Source organism: Pecten maximus, chromosome 2, assembly GCF_902652985.1.
Source record: "Pecten maximus chromosome 2, xPecMax1.1, whole genome shotgun sequence".
Classification (NCBI taxonomy): Eukaryota; Metazoa; Mollusca; class Bivalvia; order Pectinida; family Pectinidae; genus Pecten; species Pecten maximus.
In genome coordinates this window covers 8,210,110-8,227,823 of record NC_047016.1, presented here as the reverse complement: position 1 = coordinate 8,227,823, position 17,714 = coordinate 8,210,110, and the positions used below count along the sequence as shown (strand labels likewise).

Here is a 17,714-nt window from a genome sequence, read left to right as displayed (position 1 = left end):
CTTGAAAACGATTAGTCAAAATAATTTTTGAAAAACAACTTAATTCGAGGTTCGGATTAATATCAAAATTAATTCAAATATTCAGCCATGTAACAAATATCCAAAGCCTGTTATTATCAAATAATGATTTATTTCAGCATAGATAAAATGTACACTCAAAATATTTAGCATGCGAGTGTACTTATACGAAAACTGGTGACATGTGCGTGGTGGTGTATGTTGGAAGTGGACCCAAATGTACGTATATTTTCGACTTATTCGTTCACGTTTTCGTTGGTTTTTTATTTTTGCTTGTGCAAGTAGTCGTTTCATTTCTTTTGCCATGTCTGTTTAACCGAAATTTGACTCGATATACATTGAAAAGCGGCCGAAAGCCAAGTCAATATTCTTGGAAAAGTGCAGACCTCTTCACTGCCATGTGGGTTTTCCTACTGCGCATCCAAGAAAAATAGTGCATTCTATTACTCGTTCATTTGACAATTGCTTCCCTTTTATTTCATCTCGTTATGCAATATTTATACGTATAAAATCTGTATAAAATAGAAGCGACTCCACTCATTTTGATATCCACGTATAATATATGTGCCTTCCAAAAATAGATTTCTGCAATGGCCTGGTAGACTACTAGTGGTAGACCACAGGGCCATATAGCTATAGTCTTATATAAAAACAAGAAATACCTTTTAAAAAGTTTTCATAGTTTTGATGCTGGTGGTTATAATGTAAAACTGCTAGGCGAAATAAATTAAAGAACTAAATGCGTTTCAGAACGGATAACAAAATTATATCAGTTTGAATCATTTTTGTTGATAATAAGATTGCATTTGAATCAGGAATATAATTTTATTAATGTGTCATTTGAAAAGATCCATCCAATTATTCAGCTTGCATTCAATCTTAACTTTCTTTCGTTTTTATCTACATTTTGCATTTACCGCTACATTGACCAATCACATACTTCATCTTGACCAGTAACGCTATCTGCCGCGTCATATCCGTAGCCAAAAAAATATTATACAGCTATGCTGAAAAATATAGGTATTTATGGCTATTATTTTTATATAAGACTAGGCATGCCTATGTGGGTAGACTGTATTGGGTATCTTGGAAAGACGGGTAGGGTGCACAGGGACTTGGCATTAATTTCCAGCTCACAGTCCAGGCCTAGGGTACCTTATATGGTAATTACTAGTTTAGACTAGCAGGAGTTGCCCTTTAGCCTAGCTAGCAAGAGGATGTTTGCCTTGAGAGCGAGAGATCACTAGTTAAAGCCCCAAAGTGGGAAGGGTAGTTTTCATCACTCCTTATAAATTTTGTGTGACGTTGACCACTAAAAGTGAAAGCTTTAGGAGATTGAGAGAATTTTCTTGGAGCTAAAGAGGGTTGTCTTCGAGGGCGAGGACTTTGTGAAGGAGGGATTAGTGTAAAAGTAGAGAATATAAGGTCGCCTTACAAGTTCTGACAAGCAGAAAGCTCCCTTTAGCCTAGAGGTAGGATGTTAACTTTGAGAGCGAGAGCTCGCTAGTTTGAGCCTTGGCACCACCAGGGTATTTTTCATAGGACTGTAACGAGTACCCGGGGCACAGACCCGTCACGGGTCGGTTTTGATCCCGACCCAGGTTTGAAATTGTGTACCCGAACCCCGAAACTTTGTACTAACATAGTAATAACTACTATAGTTCACCGAAATACACATATATTTCAAAGAACACTGTATAACTTTGACACACTCATCACATATAGATACTTATTCATCATGTCGTTTTCGTGTGTTCTCTCTACCTGAGCTATTATGGTAGAGCTGTGTTTCCGGTCATGCGTAAAACAAACTGCACGTATGTCAACCAAACAACATGGCTTCCTTGATTGAAGCGTGACTCAATACGATGTCTTTTCATCAGTACATATCATGACTTCATCAGTAATGTTCTACTAAGAAGTAAGAACTATTCAAAGTATTCATTTAGCACAAACAAATCCATGTTCATTATCGAAGGCCTCTCCTGTTCTAGTTCTAAATGTCCGTACAGGGCTACAACTTACAAGTCTATAGCCAACGGGTAACCGGGTACGGGTCGGGTTGTAAAGACCGAGTACCCGGGGCAAAAAATTTGTACCCGTGACAGCCCTAATTTTTCATTACTCCTTGATTCCTATTGCAGTAAAATAAAAAAATAAATAATTTACATCCAGTTGGAGACTAATTTGCCAAATTATCTTATTATATAGCTAGACTGGGCTGAGTGCTGGTGGCCAGGAAAATCAAAAGGTTAGAGCATCTGTCTAGAGTTTGAGGTCCCGGTTTCAAGTCCCAGTCTTGCAGTTGCATTTTCCATCTCCTGCTGCATTGGCCCCCAACTAAATACCCACGTATTACTTCAGCTAGCTTAATGTCTCTGGCTAATTTTTTGTTCTGACGCCAAGCAACCTTCAGCAACCGATCCCTAAGAAGTAATACAAATGGTAATTATCAGGGTAACACTGGATCCTTGCAAAGGTTTGTCTGCAGGATACAAATTACTTGAAATGTTAATATGGGGCAAATAAGTAATTCTAACAGTGTGGACAATAAAAAATATCAAATTTATGAGGCAATCCCCCCTTTATCTAGACACAGAGAATACATGTACAATCGCATGATATATAAACATTACTAGAAAATAGTACAATATTAAGATGCAGTAAGGGTAATATTTTTGGTAGTAGCTGGTTTGAAACATCCTTGGGGGAAGGAGAACAGATTTGCATAAATGGTGACTCTAACCCCCAAGGGGGCCAAAGATCTTTCAGGCCTTAGAGAGTCTGGACTTAATTATTTCTTTTAAGTAGTTGGGATCCCCACACTATATATATAGCATTGTTTGAGAAATTTACAAATAAACGAATTGAACATGAACGTTATTTGACATTTGGTCTAATCCAACCAGGTGAGCGATACAGGCCCCATGGGCCTCTTGTACATATGTACGGGGTTAAAACATTGTTCACTTTCACTGTTGATGGTAAACATGATCCATGCTCAATTTATTGTAAAGAAAATCAAATTGGTCATGTGGTTTGTCACCTTAACAATTTCCAGCCAACAAAGTGTTATTTTTCGGCCTAGTAAAAAGTTTGACATGGAAGCCATGGCCGCCATTTTGTAACATGATTGTGGAATAATGGTTTTCCTGAACAACACCTATTTCAAACTTTTCTCAAGTTCCACCAGTGGCATTCAACTCAAGGTTGGCTACAATGATCTTGAGATTGTCCAGAACATGTACATGTGTTGTTATTTTTCTGGTCAGTCCAAAATACAAGATGGCTGCCATGGCCAGCAGTACCACTAAAATGTAACTGAATATGTACATGTATACTACAATAGAACAAGGATCTTAAGAGTCAGATGACAGTTAAAACCCATGGGCCTCTTGTTATTTTGAAGTAAAATTTACCTTACACGCTTAAGTAGTTATTACAGTTTCAATAGGATACATTCCTAATTCAAGCCTTTATTAGCAGCTCTAGTTTTGGCATTTAATAATTTTGTTATGCTTGTCAGTGTACAAATTTTCTGCATAAAAAATTGAATAAGGCCTAACAAACGATAAAATTATCTACATTTAGTGCATACTGGAGTGTTAGCATAAATAAGGTCACACAGTCCCAACTGTATCAAAAGCAAAAGCATCTACCGGGAAAAAAACACAGACAAATTATATTTGTATCCAAGCTAGATCAGCTTACTTCCAATTTTATACAATCGTATCAGAACGGCTCGGAATGTTTCAAGATTATTTGCAATTAATTCTTAAATTTATTGAAACCTATTGATCAACTTTTAACTTAAACAGGGTACTATTTTTGCATGCACATAAACAATAATGTTCATTTACAGTACTTACAATACTTTTTTTTTTTTTTTTTTTACATAAATGTTTTTTATTATATATATACACTATATAAATGCATATTTTTTGTCAGCAGAAAGAAAAAATGATTAAGTCCAAAAACCAGATTCCCAACCCGCGGCGAATTCGCCAGCCAGTGGAAGGAGTTTTCTGTAATTACACTCACAGGACCTGCATGCACAACAGACTGGATGGATATGACTATTGTATAAGACACATTCTTGAGGACAAGAATGCACCATTCAAACAGTGTGCTTTCATTTCAAGCAAAAACGGAAAACGTTGTCTCAATGCTGCACCAAAAGCAGATAGGAAAGATGGGTAAGGTTCTTATAAAAAGATTAAAATGGCTTTTGATAATTTTCCAACGCCATCATTCAGTTTAGTAGATGTGTTAGATATTGTCACGTTTATAGCATTCTATTGGAACACACTGAAATATTAGAAAAAATAATGATGCAATAATACAATTTCATGCATCAGCCAAATTATTTGTATATATATATAGTGGCAGCCTACAAGTAGACAACACTGTACTAGTTGACTGGCAAATTTTTATTGAGATTTGACATGTCTTAACACCACATTTATGTGTGTTTTTACTGTATCATTCACTTAGCAATCTGACTTTAATACTAGTTTTTACTGACATGAGGAAAACAAAGATTAGCAGGTACCGGAATATTAGCTCATGTGGCAGTGTATTTTCCTTTACATTTTAAATTGCTTTCGAAGGCGGCATGTATAGTACATGTGATTTTACCTGTTAATGAGGCATAAGATGTAAAATTATTTTTCAACAATATATCTAATATTGGTTGAGATTGCAAAGTACAAATCTATTCGTCTTGTTAAGTGTCACTTGAATTAACTTGCTATTGGCTTTTTACAGTTACTGTGCAGAACATTCACGGAGAGCAGTATTACTACGGCAGAGATCCACCCGAAAAGCACAGCCCAAGGAAACAGCTGAAAGTCTGCTAGAGGACCTAGATCACTTTAAAGGTGTGCAAGACAGTCGGCGAATCAAGGGCTACTCCGATAGTGTAGCCAGCAAAGTTCTAGGTTAGTATCTTGTTAGGATAATGTTTATATTTGGATGCTGTTTAGGTATACTGCTTATGTATCAAGGACGTGTTTTTGTTGAATCAAAGCTTTGCCTGTGATGAAAAATAGATTTGCACCTGAATAATTTGTGGATAACAGCACGTCAGTCTGAGGCAAAACTTTAAATTTTTATTATTTTCTTCCTACGTCCTTGGTTAGAAAGTATTGGCAAAATTACCATTTTTGTTTGATAAGTAGGTCAACATGCTGTACTTTCAACTACACTACAGTGGACCCGCAATAATCCGGACGCCGATAGTCCGGAAAACTCACAGTCCGGATGGAAATGCACCGGAACGGATTTCCGTAACGTTATTTGTACTCACCAGTCCGGAAATTCGGATTCCGATTCCGGAAGCCCATTTTGGGAACAGAACGTACTTTTCATTAGTAAATTTCCCTCAATAATCCGGATGATTTTTTCACCACGAGGAGAAAAAAATGTCGGTGCAAGTCACCCGTGTCGACAGCTGTACAGACTATCGCTTGACACTGTGCGTAGTCATAGCGACCGCTGCCAGGTCATAGCCCCGGGTGTTTACCTGTGTTACAATGTGTAGCTTTTGTTTTTATAACGGTACATTGCTTTTTCTCTACGACCTAAATGTTACAGAATTTATGCACAAACATACAGTACGTGATACAATAATTAATCAATCTCAAATACATGTAATAAATTTATGATCAGTAATTAACATCATTAACACTTGTATTGGGTAAACACGGATATCGGCTTGTAACACCGTTACGTGAAACGACGACTCATTGAAAGATGCATGTTATTAATTACATACACATTTACGTATTAAGCAGTGATCACAAGAACTGGGTTGATTACACACAAATTAGTCAATAGTCGTCTGATACTTAACTAAGCGTCACATTGTTAAGTGAATACGGGTTTAATAGTTATCGGACATCTTGGGTAGTTCTCGCTGGTGTCGCATACTTTTAAATAGATAGCTTGGGGTTTCTGGTACGTAAAAATCATTAAAAAAAAACATGGACTGACGGTAAGTTGTAAAATCCGTGTATTTTATTTAAGGTATTTAACGTTTGTAATTTCTACTTGTTTGTGAACCTCCGGGACGTGACACATGTGTGTTGTTTGTAGGTCACAAATGCCCGCTATAAATAAAACAACTTTCACTTTACATGTTCTTTTAAAAACATCAGAAACATAAGTATATTTATTGTTAAAAAGTCTGACAATTAGACGTGTTTATGAAACGTCCCGGATTGTATATAATCAAGGGAGATAACTCTTACACGACAATTTTTTTGACCTGGTACACAAAATTCGGCAGTCCGGAAAACTCGTAATCCGGACGGTTTGGACTGGGAACAAAGGTGTTCGGATTATCGAGGGTCCACTGTACTTAAGTTTCATTTTGTGCATGGTTGACTTAACTTAGGCTCCCATATATCTAATGTCATTTGTCCTAAGTCATCAAACTCCTTAGGTACTACAGTATACTATGTATGTAGGTCACTGTGACCTTATCTTATATTCCTATGACTTTGATTAAACATTGTGTTTATTTATTGTACACAAATATGCTATAAGTTATGTTATGTATCAATATGTCCTTCCCCACCTTGTTTTGGAACAATGCTGGAAAAGTTCTTGTATACCAGTTAGCATGATACAGATATATTCTGGAAAATCTGCATGATTAGTGAGTTCCGAACATTAGACAAAACAGCCCTTGCTTCAAGAGATATTTTGCCTGTGATGATGCCATAAGATTTGCTTCTGAATTAAAGGTTGACACAGCACGTCAGGCTGAGGCAAACGTAAAATAATACTGAAATCTTGCAGGAACTTTATATAATTTGAGATTTTAGAATTCTTTAAGTAGACATCAGAAATCAAATTAAGATTTAAAGCAAAGATGTATTAAAGTAAAAGATTGTGTAGTGAAAGCTGTTGATTTAATGCATAGATCTTTATGAAATATACAATGTAACCACAGTATTGACCATAATTGAACACATCATCGATTCATTTCATTGAGAGCATGCAGTAAACAAGTGTCTTTTTTGTCAGGTTATGTTGTAATTATGTTTATGCCTATGATGAAGTCATTAAGATTTGCTTCTGAATTTGATGAAGACACAGCACGTCAGGCTGAGGCAAATTCATAATACATACACATACTGATACTGTAAAATAATGAAGTTCCTCCTGAACGAAAGTAATAAGTTGTATTCAAATGAAAATAACTGAAGTTACATTGCAGAATTTGTTGCTTTCCAATGTTCTCTCGCCTTTGTTATATATATTCCACCATGTAATCCATTGTAATACATGTATACATAATTTTATTTCCTAGAACATTATGTTATTACTGTGTATTATTTCCCTGATAATATCTCTTTCCTATTCAGCAATGTTTTCTGTCCTTTGGCAGTAAATAATGAAAGTATGTTAGGGGTTTTATATCTATTTTTGTGTGTATATAGAGTATGCTAGTTCTGAGGATTCTGACTTGGAGCCTCCTCTAGTGGACCAAGCATGGCGAGGGGATGGGGACAGTGACCCAGAGAGTATCGACAGTGATCAGGAGGACCTACTCAAGTAAGACTGCCTACTCTAATCAATGGTCTGAATGTAATCATCATCCTCTGCTTTCGTGTTATTAATATTTGTCTAAGTCACTATATATATAATTAAAAGTCATGGTTAAATGATATTCCCAAGATAATTATTCAAATAGATGTATTTTGCATCAAAACTAAAATGATATAAATTATAATTAAAAGTGTTTGAAATTACAGAATCTATTTATATTCTTTAATAAAGCACAAAGATGGAGTCATTTATATTAGTCTAGCCAAACTAAACGTACTTAATCTACGTCTAGAAACTAATATATAATTAATATATTGTTTAAGACATTGTGACTTCAGCCTGTCAGGACAAATGAAGTGAAGATCTCTAATATTTTCAATTTGTTTTTAGACATGCCGGTGTGTACACTGCCGAGGAGGTGGCTCTGGTAATGCGGGACAAACTCATACGACTACAGTCACTCTACATTGACCAGTTCAAACGACTTCAGCACATCATGAAGGAAAAAAGACGAAAGTACTTGCACACTCACAAACAGGAAAAAGAATCTCTAGGTAATATTTATATTGCACACTGCCTGTGGTGGGGAAGCTGTATTTTTCTGGAAAAGCCATAAATAAGATGTGTAATTAAAGATAAGTAGCAAAAGGTTGTGCTATCTATCTTATAAAAGCATACATGTAGTGATAAAGTCTTGGGAGAAATGTTTTTTGTCGCATACAAAATTGAAGAATCCTTGAATATTACACAGACAAATAAATGGGACATAAATTACTCTGGTCGGTTTTCACATTAACAACTTCCATTTTACTTTTACTAAGAAGGTTTTAAAGCTCGACATATTACACTTCTTGTCACCTTTTCCACCACATAAAATCTAGGTAGCTATATTCATTTGAAACCTTTTTGCGAGGTTCGATAAGAGTATGAACAGGTAAAAAGCAATTGTTTTACTGGAAAACAATTTTCTGAAAATACATTGGTTGATTGTGTAGTTGGCTAACTTGTAACAAATTAACAAAAATAGCAAAAAGATATTACTGGAAAACTGCTTCAGTTTTAAGGCTATCCAGCTTCTACATTCTCTAAGCATTAATGAACTATGTGCATGAGGTAAATATATTTTTGAATATAATTGGTTAAGAACTGCTTGAATGTGTTTGATCTGATATAATTGTATATTGTATATCAAAAGGAATTCGTTCTCTATACATTATTCTGCATTGAATCTCTACTGTATGTTTGCTCAGTTATACTGATGGGCCTATGGCTTAAAGTTTTGTTTAAACCCTAAAACTTGATTAGTTAATAACTTTGTATATTTCTAGGCAGTTTATCTGTTTACAAAGAAGGTCCAGAAACAAGAGACAAATACACAAAACTGAAGGCTCTCAAGAGATACCACAAAAGGCATGGAAAGGTGAGCATCATTTTAAACTGGTCTACTTTTGACACATCAGCCAACATTATGAAGTTTACTAAATGAAGACAGGAAGTCTGCCTTGAAAGTTGGAAAGCAAAAAGATTTGAAAGATGCCAATAGCTGGTTAAAACTCTTATGTGGTTGCCTATGATGAAAAAATTAGATTTGTTCCTGAATTTAATGTTGACAAAGCACGTCAGACTGAGGCAGACTCATGTATAGTGTAAAATAATAATGAAAAATTGTTTGAACCAATTAACATAATAACATCTTACATAATAATTTACAGATATCTTGTTTAATCCTTTGAAATCATTGAATTGTTTCAATAATCTTTAAATGTTTAAATTTAAAAACAAAATAATCTAGTTGATATTAAAACTTATTAAAAGTGAACTGAGATATGATAAAAATGTATCCTGAGTCATTGTTTTATCACATAGATCTGTATTACAAACACAATGTTTAACCAAAATTTTAAAATATTAACAAAGATGAACACATCTCTGATTCAAATTCAAGACATTGTAAGCATCATCTACTCATCTAGCTCACCTGGTATTCCTAAGAGTAATTTGTCTATATAGCTATAAACGACTAATTCTCTGGAAAAGTGCTGCAACAGTAATCCGTGGGACATTTTAGGGCTGTGTAAATGGCACGGTTCTGTTCAGATTATTTTTTTCTCATATCACATTATGCCCATTGTTCTGGATCAAGCCATTTTCAGTTTTCTGTGCAGAAATTAGTATTGCCAAAAACTAGCATGACAGCGGAAACTCTTTCGTTGAGTGACTGTTAAGGATTGAAAGAACCACCTACTTCATTTAAATCACATATCTGGAAACATTTTGGGTTCTGTTCAACTGAAACAGATGGTTTTAAATTAATCTTTTGATTTTATGTGTATCGTACCATGGGACAAGTATCGTGATACATATATCATGAGGGAAGTGTATCATTGCTGCACTGCTCTGGAACTTGGTGATCGATATCACTCTTATTTAACTGGCATCCTTAGGGGGTTGGGATTCAGAAAGTTACAAATGGCTGATCATGAGCTGACCCCAGGGGGCTCATGATCAGCCAAAAGGGAGTATGGAAAAGTAAGCATCATTTTAAACTATTCTACTCTTGACACATTAGCCAACATTATGAAGTTCATTAGATAATAGCCATGATATGAAAAGGCACAAGAATGGTGCCTAGAACAGACAGGAAGTCTGCCTTGAAAGTTAGAAAGGAAAAAGATTCGGAAGATGCCAATAGCTGGTTAAAACTCTTATGTGGTTGCCTATGATGAAAAAATTAGATTTGTTCCTGAATTTAATGTTGACACAGCACGTCAGACTGAGGCAAACTCTTGTATGGTAAAATAATAATGAAAAATTGCTTGAACCAATTAACATAATAACATCTTACATAATAATTTACAGATATCTTGTTTAATCCTTTGAAATCATTGAATTGTTTCAATAATCTTTAAATGTTTAAATTTAAAAACAAAATAATCTAGTTGATATTAAAACTTAAGTGAACAAAGATATGATAAAAATGTATCCCGAGTCATTGTTTTATCACATAGATTTGTATTACAAACACAATGTTTAACCAAAATTTTAAAATATTAACAAAGATGAACACATCTCTGATTCAAATTCAAGACATTGTAAGCATCATCTACTCATTAGATCGCATCGCTCACCTGGTATTCCTAAACAGAGTAATTTGTCTATATAGCTATAAACGACTTATTCTCTGGAAAAGTGCTGCAACAGTAATCCGTGGGACATTTTAGGGCTGTGTAAATGGCACGGTTCAGTTCAGATTATTTTTTTCTCATATCACATTATGCCCATTGTTCTGGATCAGGCCATTTTCAGTTTTCTGTGCAGAAATTAGTATTGCCAAAAACTAGCATGACAGCGGAAGCGCTTTCGTTGAGTGACTGTTAAGGATTGAAAGAACCATCTACTTCATTTAAATCACATATCTGGAAACATTTTGGGTTCTGTTTAACTGAAACAGATGGTTTTAAATTAATCTTTTGATTTTATGTGTATCGTACCATGGGACAAGTATCGTGATACATATATCATGAGGGAAGTGTATCATTGCTGCACTTCTCTGGAACTTAGTGATCGATATCACTCTTATTTAACTGGCATCCCTTGGGGGTGGGGATTCAAAAAGTTACAAATGGCTGATCATGAGCTGACCTCAGGGGGCTCATGATCAGCCAAAAGGGAGTATGGAAAAGTAAGCATCATTTTAAACTATTCTACTCTTGACACATTAGCCAACATTATGAAGTTCATTAGATAATAGCCATGATATGAAAAGGCACAAGAATGGTGCCTAGAACAGACAGGAAGTCTGCCTTGAAAGTTAGAAAGGAAAAAGATTCGAAAGATGCCAATAGCTGGTTAAAACTCTTATGTGGTTGCCTATGATGAAAAAATTAGATTTGTTCCTGAATTTAATGTTGACACAGCACGTCAGACTGAGGCAAACTCTTGTATAGTGTAAAATAATAATGAAAAATTGCTTGAACCAATTAACATAATAACATCTTACATAATAATCTACAGATATCTTGTTTAATCCTTTGAAATCATTGAATTGTTTCAATAATCTTTAAATGTTTAAATTTAAAAACAAAATAATCTAGTTGATATTAAAACTTAAGTGAACAAAGATATGATAAAAATGTATCCCGAGTCATTGTTTTATCACATAGATTTGTATTACAAACACAATGTTTAACCAAAATTTTAAAATATTAACAAAGATGAACACATCTCTGATTCAAATTCAAGACATTGTAAGCATCATCTACTCATTAGATCGCATCGCTCACCTGGTATTCCTAAACAGAGTAATTTGTCTATATAGCTATAAACGACTTATTCTCTGGAAAAGTGCTGCAACAGTAATCCGTGGGACATTTTAGGGCTGTGTAAATGGCACGGTTCAGTTCAGATTATTTTTTTCTCATATCACATTATGCCCATTGTTCTGGATCAGGCCATTTTCAGTTTTCTGTGCAGAAATTAGTATTGCCAAAAACTAGCATGACAGCGGAAGCGCTTTCGTTGAGTGACTGTTAAGGATTGAAAGAACCACCTACTTCATTTAAATCACATATCTGGAAACATTTTGGGTTCTGTTTAACTGAAACAGATGGTTTTTAATTAATCTTTTGATTTTATGTGTATCGTACCATGGGACAAGTATCGTGATACATATATCATGAGGGAAGTGTATCATTGCTGCACTTCTCTGGAACTTAGTGATCGATATCACTCTTATTTAACTGGCATCCCTTGGGGGTGGGGATTCAAAAAGTTACAAATGGCTGATCATGAGCTGACCTCAGGGGGCTCATGATCAGCCAAAAGGGAGTATGGAAAAGTAAGCATCATTTTAAACTATTCTACTCTTGACACATTAGCCAACATTATGAAGTTCATTAGATAATAGCCATGATATGAAAAGGCACAAGAATGGTGCCTAGAACAGACAGGAAGTCTGCCTTGAAAGTTAGAAAGGAAAAAGATTCGAAAGATGCCAATAGCTGGTTAAAACTCTTATGTGGTTGCCTATGATGAAAAAATTAGATTTGTTCCTGAATTTAATGTTGACACAGCACGTCAGACTGAGGCAAACTCTTGTATAGTGTAAAATAATAATGAAAAATTGCTTGAACCAATTAACATAATAACATCTTACATAATAATCTACAGATATCTTGTTTAATCCTTTGAAATCAGTGAATTATTTCAATAATCTTTAAATGTTTAAATTTAAAAACAAAATAATTTAGTTTATCTTAAAAGTGAACAGAGATATGATAAAAATGTATCCCGAGTCATTGTTTTATCACATAGATCTGTATTACAAACACAATGTTTAACCAAAATTTTAATATTAACAAAGATGAACACATCTCTGATTCAAATTCAAGACATTGTAAGCATCATCTACTCATTAGGGCAAAAAGTTTGTTGTTGAGAGACACTTATAAAGCACACAAGAATGGGTGAAATTCTTATACATCAAGAAAGAGTTTTTATTGACCAGGTATTGCATCCTAATGTCATAACATCCAGCTGTAATGTTATAACAAACAAGAGGAAAAGACCCAATGGGCCTGTATCGCTCACCTGGTATTCCTAAACAGAGTAATTTGTCTATATAGCTATAAACGACTAATTCTCTGGAAAAGTGCTGCAACAGTAATCCGTGGGACATTTTAGGGCTGTGTAAATGGCACGGTTCAGTTCAGATTATTTTTTTCTCATATCACATTATGCCCATTGTTCTGGATCAGGCCATTTTCAGTTTTCTGTGCAGAAATTAGTATTGCCAAAAACCAGCATGACAGCGGAAGCGCTTTCGTTGAGCGACTGTTAAGGATTGAAAGAACCACCTACTTCATTTAAATCACATATCTGGAAACATTTTGGGTTCTGTTTAACTGAAACAGATGGTTTTAAATTAATCTTTTGATTATTTGCGAAATAAATGTTAATGAATTTATGTGTATTGTACCATGGGACAAGTATCGTGATACATATATCATGAGGGAAGTGTATCATTGCTGCACTTCTCTGGAACTTAGTGATCGATATCACTCTCATTTAACTGGCATCCCTAGGGGGTGGGGATTCAAAAAGTTGCAAATGGCTGATCATGAGCTGACCCCAGGGGGCTGAGGGGCAGAGCCTAAAGGGAGTATGGAAAAGTCAGCATCATTTTAAACTATTCTACTCTTGACACATTAGCCAATATTATGAAGTTCATTAAATAATAGCCATGATATGAATAGGCAGAAGCATGGTGCCTAGAACAGACAGGAAGTCTGCCTTGAAAGTTGGAAAGCAAAAAGATTCGAAAGATGCCAATAGCTGGTTAAAACTATTATGTGGTTGCCTATGATGAAGAAATTAGATTTGTTCCTGAATTTAATGTTGACACAGCACGTCAGACTGAGGCAAACTCATATATTGTGTAAAATAATAATGAAAAATTGCTTGAACCAATTATCATAAAACAAAATAACATCTTGCATAATAATTCAGGTATTCAGATTGTTTAATCATTTGAAATTATTGAATTATTTCAATGGATATTACATGTTTATATTTTAAGAATAAGTAACTTAGTTATTAAAACAGTTAAATATCATGATTCTAGGCCTTTTGGTTTGTGAGGAGAATCCATTTTAATGTTTAAAAAGTTTGACTTCTTTGATCTTGAATATAAGTCAAGATCATTTCTTTTTGCAAATTGTGTGGGCTCCATTTTAGGTCCTTTGGTTTTTGAGAACAAGTCATTTGAAAGTTTTAACTACTTTTACCTTAAATACAGGTCAAGGTCATTCTTCTTTTCCTCGCCAACTTTGTCAGGATTCATCTTCCACCAATCTAACAGCCAAATATCACGCTCCTAGGCCTTTTAGTTTATGAGAAGAAGTTGTTTGAAAATTCTAACAAATTTGACCCCTCTGACCTTGAATATGTGTCAAGGTCATATTTCTTGGCAAAACTTTCATCCCGGAAACCTATCGGCCAAATGTCACGACTCTTAGCATTTTGGTTAATGAGAAGTAGTCATTTAAATTGAAAAAAATATACCAGACAGATGAGACGCTGCACCAAATCTGCTAACAATACAATGGTGTCTTGAAGAAGCAACAGACCGTCTATGTCATTGCCTTCAGTTCCTTAGGTAACATCATGCATTGGTTGCTTGCGAACATTTTTTCAGTAGCTTTCCACCCATTTCTATTACAGGAGGCATTACTACATCGTCAGTCCAAACAGAGGAGGATCGCTGTGTCAGAAGGGGCCAATTACAGACCACCATCCTACCCCAAGTGTGTATATGTAGAAGATGGCAACAAGTGTTCACACAGAGCCCTTCCACTGTCCAAGTATTGCTCGCAACGTATCCTTTTTTATATACAGAATATCTCTTAAGTTCCTTTTTGACCACCAAGTCAATTTATTTCGATTCATAAACATCTTCAAGACTTGCATTAGATTGAGAAGAGGATAATTGAAGTTATTAGCTTTCTTTGATTTTTTCATGCTTCTGCCTTTAAGTGGCTAGGGACAGAAACTGTTAGCTGTTATCTCTCAGTGTACAAGTTAGATATTAAAGAAGATTTGTAGAGTTTGTGTGTATTGAGAGACTACTGATATTTTGCATGAAAAGTATTAGGGAGTCTAATTTTTACATGATTTGGACTTTGATATCTTAATTTTTGCATTAAGCTCCTTATGTATGTTCTCAAACATATTAATTTTATGAATTTCAGTTATATTTTCTTCTAGTCTATTATCTAAATAACTCTCTGAAAATATGAATACATTTGACAAACTTTTCTTTGCAAATAGAAATGTCATATACATGTAGCTTTATTAAAATTCAACACAGTTGATATCAATATATATTACCACAATTTTGCTTCATATTTCAATTGCTTAGATACAGACTATACACTGGTTTCTAAAGTCACTAGAAAAATATCTATATATAACCATTAGCTAACCTTGACATCACCCTAGACATTCTAACTGACCAGTATCAGGTGTTGTACCGACCTTGTCAGTTTGGAGGAGGACGGTGTGGTCAGCCTGTGGTCACCCTAGAGGATAATGCACGCTGTCCACTCCACACTTCACTTAAGGAAATGGAGACCAGGTTTCCTCTCAAACCAGAGGTAAAGCATCTACTAAAACATTGCTGAAGATTTGCATGATTTGTCCATATTGATAGGCTTGAAAGTGACAGTTTCTTATTGTAATAAATTAAAAATAATGCTCGAAACTGCTTTTTGTTGCATTTATGTAAATAGCTGTCAATCACTGACAATATTATTGTGCATTGTTTTGAAAATGGTATTTATTACATTTGGACCTGTCAACCGTTTCAGCACATTTGCTGGCCTATCATTATACTAGTTGAATTTCATGTAATGTGAAAATCTTATTTAGTGTAAAACTACCTTAATAATTCTAAACTTATTTTGTATGTTGTAGGAAACTGATGATGAACTTGACCTTGACGAGGCAGAGTTGTTGCCCAAGGACATATTGCTTCCCCACCTTGACGCCTTGCAAGCCAGGGATGCAATGGCCCAACATCTCCTTTCCAAAAACCCAGAACTTCCGGAGTCCATTTTCTCAGGATCAGAGCCTGATGATAATCCAATGTCGTCCTATACACAGGATTCTTTACAGAACCTGATGCCTTCTAAACATCTAATAGACTCTGACCTCAAAATCCAGCTTGATCAACAGCAGTCTTCCTCGAATATGTCATCTGCATCTTCATCATCATCTCCTTCTCCTTGGTCAGATGAAACCAAAGAGGAAAAGAAGGTAGCCTATGGACCACTGTTGCTTCAGCACTTACAGGGGAAGGTAGACCTTACTAGTATCCACAACCGACGTGTCCCCACAACCAGTCCAAGACAGACCACAAGTAGTGCTGCTGCCACAACACCCGAATCTATTGTAACATCTGAGGTGTCTGTATCAACTCCCCTTTCAACCTCATCATCAACACTCACCGCAAGCTCTTCTGAGAATCACAATGGAAATGAACTGTCACAGAATGGCGATAGCATGGATGTATGAAAGAGACAATTTTAAACCTAATAGGAAAATAAAGTTTGATTGCCAGAACTTTTGCAGTAAACATGAATTTCTTAAAAATAATTGAATGGACTTGGGAAACTGGAAAATATTTATTTTTGGGACCAATTGTGCCAGAGCAGATAGTATTCTCCAATTTACAGGCTGTGCTCTCTGCATCTAGATGTTTACTATATTTGCTGTTGTTTATTATGAATTTTGTTGATATTAAATGAAAGTTTTGATTGTATGTACAAAGTTCTGTTATTTTATCAGTTTTGCCATATTTATAAGCCTACCATCATCAGATGGTTAGCTATTCAAATCACCCGTCATCCATAACCGATCTTTGTTATCGCCATCTCTTGCAAAGTACTGGAGGGATATTTCTCGAACTTCATGTGTAGATTCTCCTTGGTACCCCTAGTTATGCCAGTTCAATTGGTGATCAGAAAAACAAAATGGCCGATAGGCAGCCATCTTGGATTTTGAGAATTGAAGTTCGTTATCTTTATTTCTTGAAATGTAATGGAGGGATATTCCTCAATCTTCTAATGTACAAGGGCTGATTGATAAGTTGGTGAGCCTCATATTGAAGGATTTGAATTTTGCTGGACATATTGTATAATTTTTCAATATACCCAAGTAATTCCCTTCATTATCTTCGGTATACACTTTCGCCAGCAGTGTTTAAGGGTATCACAATGCCAATTTTATAGAACTCTTTTTCTTGGCTGTTAAGAAAGTCATCCACTGCATGTTAGGGTTAGGGTGCCTGAAATAGCTTTTTCAGTTTTGGAAATGGATAAAAGTCTGATGGAGCAAGATCAGGTGAATAAGGCGGATGCTCAATCAATTTAAAGCCACAACCGTGAATGGCAGCTATGGCAATGACGGACTCTTTTACCCTTACCGATTTTATCCATTTTGCAAAAGTCGCTACTTTTGTACTACCACATGGATATAAACTAACCAAATGAGACCAGTTCTTTGGTACACGGCCCTTTATAGTCAGAGAGTAGTAGAACTTAAAAGAACATCCTCGAGTACCTCCTTAAATACGAGGCTCA

At 35.3% G+C, this 17,714-nt stretch overlaps 1 protein-coding gene across 2 annotated transcripts; it reads left to right on the top strand.

Moving 5' to 3' along the window:
- Positions 1 to 108: 108 nt before the first annotated feature.
- LOC117316217 (KAT8 regulatory NSL complex subunit 2-like) lies at positions 109 to 16,894 on the top strand. Of its 2 annotated transcripts, none has more exons than XM_033870758.1 (9): positions 109 to 237; positions 3,970 to 4,214; positions 4,786 to 4,958; positions 7,467 to 7,581; positions 7,966 to 8,129; positions 8,904 to 8,995; positions 14,797 to 14,950; positions 15,574 to 15,728; positions 16,048 to 16,894. In XM_033870758.1, exons 1-9 carry the CDS (start codon positions 217 to 219, stop codon positions 16,645 to 16,647), a joined length of 1,719 nt encoding a protein of 572 aa, XP_033726649.1. In that variant the 5' UTR covers positions 109 to 216; the 3' UTR covers positions 16,648 to 16,894. The 2 variants fall into 2 exon arrangements, with proteins under 2 accessions (XP_033726649.1, XP_033726655.1); XM_033870764.1 differs by having other exon boundaries at positions 182 to 237; positions 3,967 to 4,214.
- Positions 16,895 to 17,714: the final 820 nt, after the last annotated feature.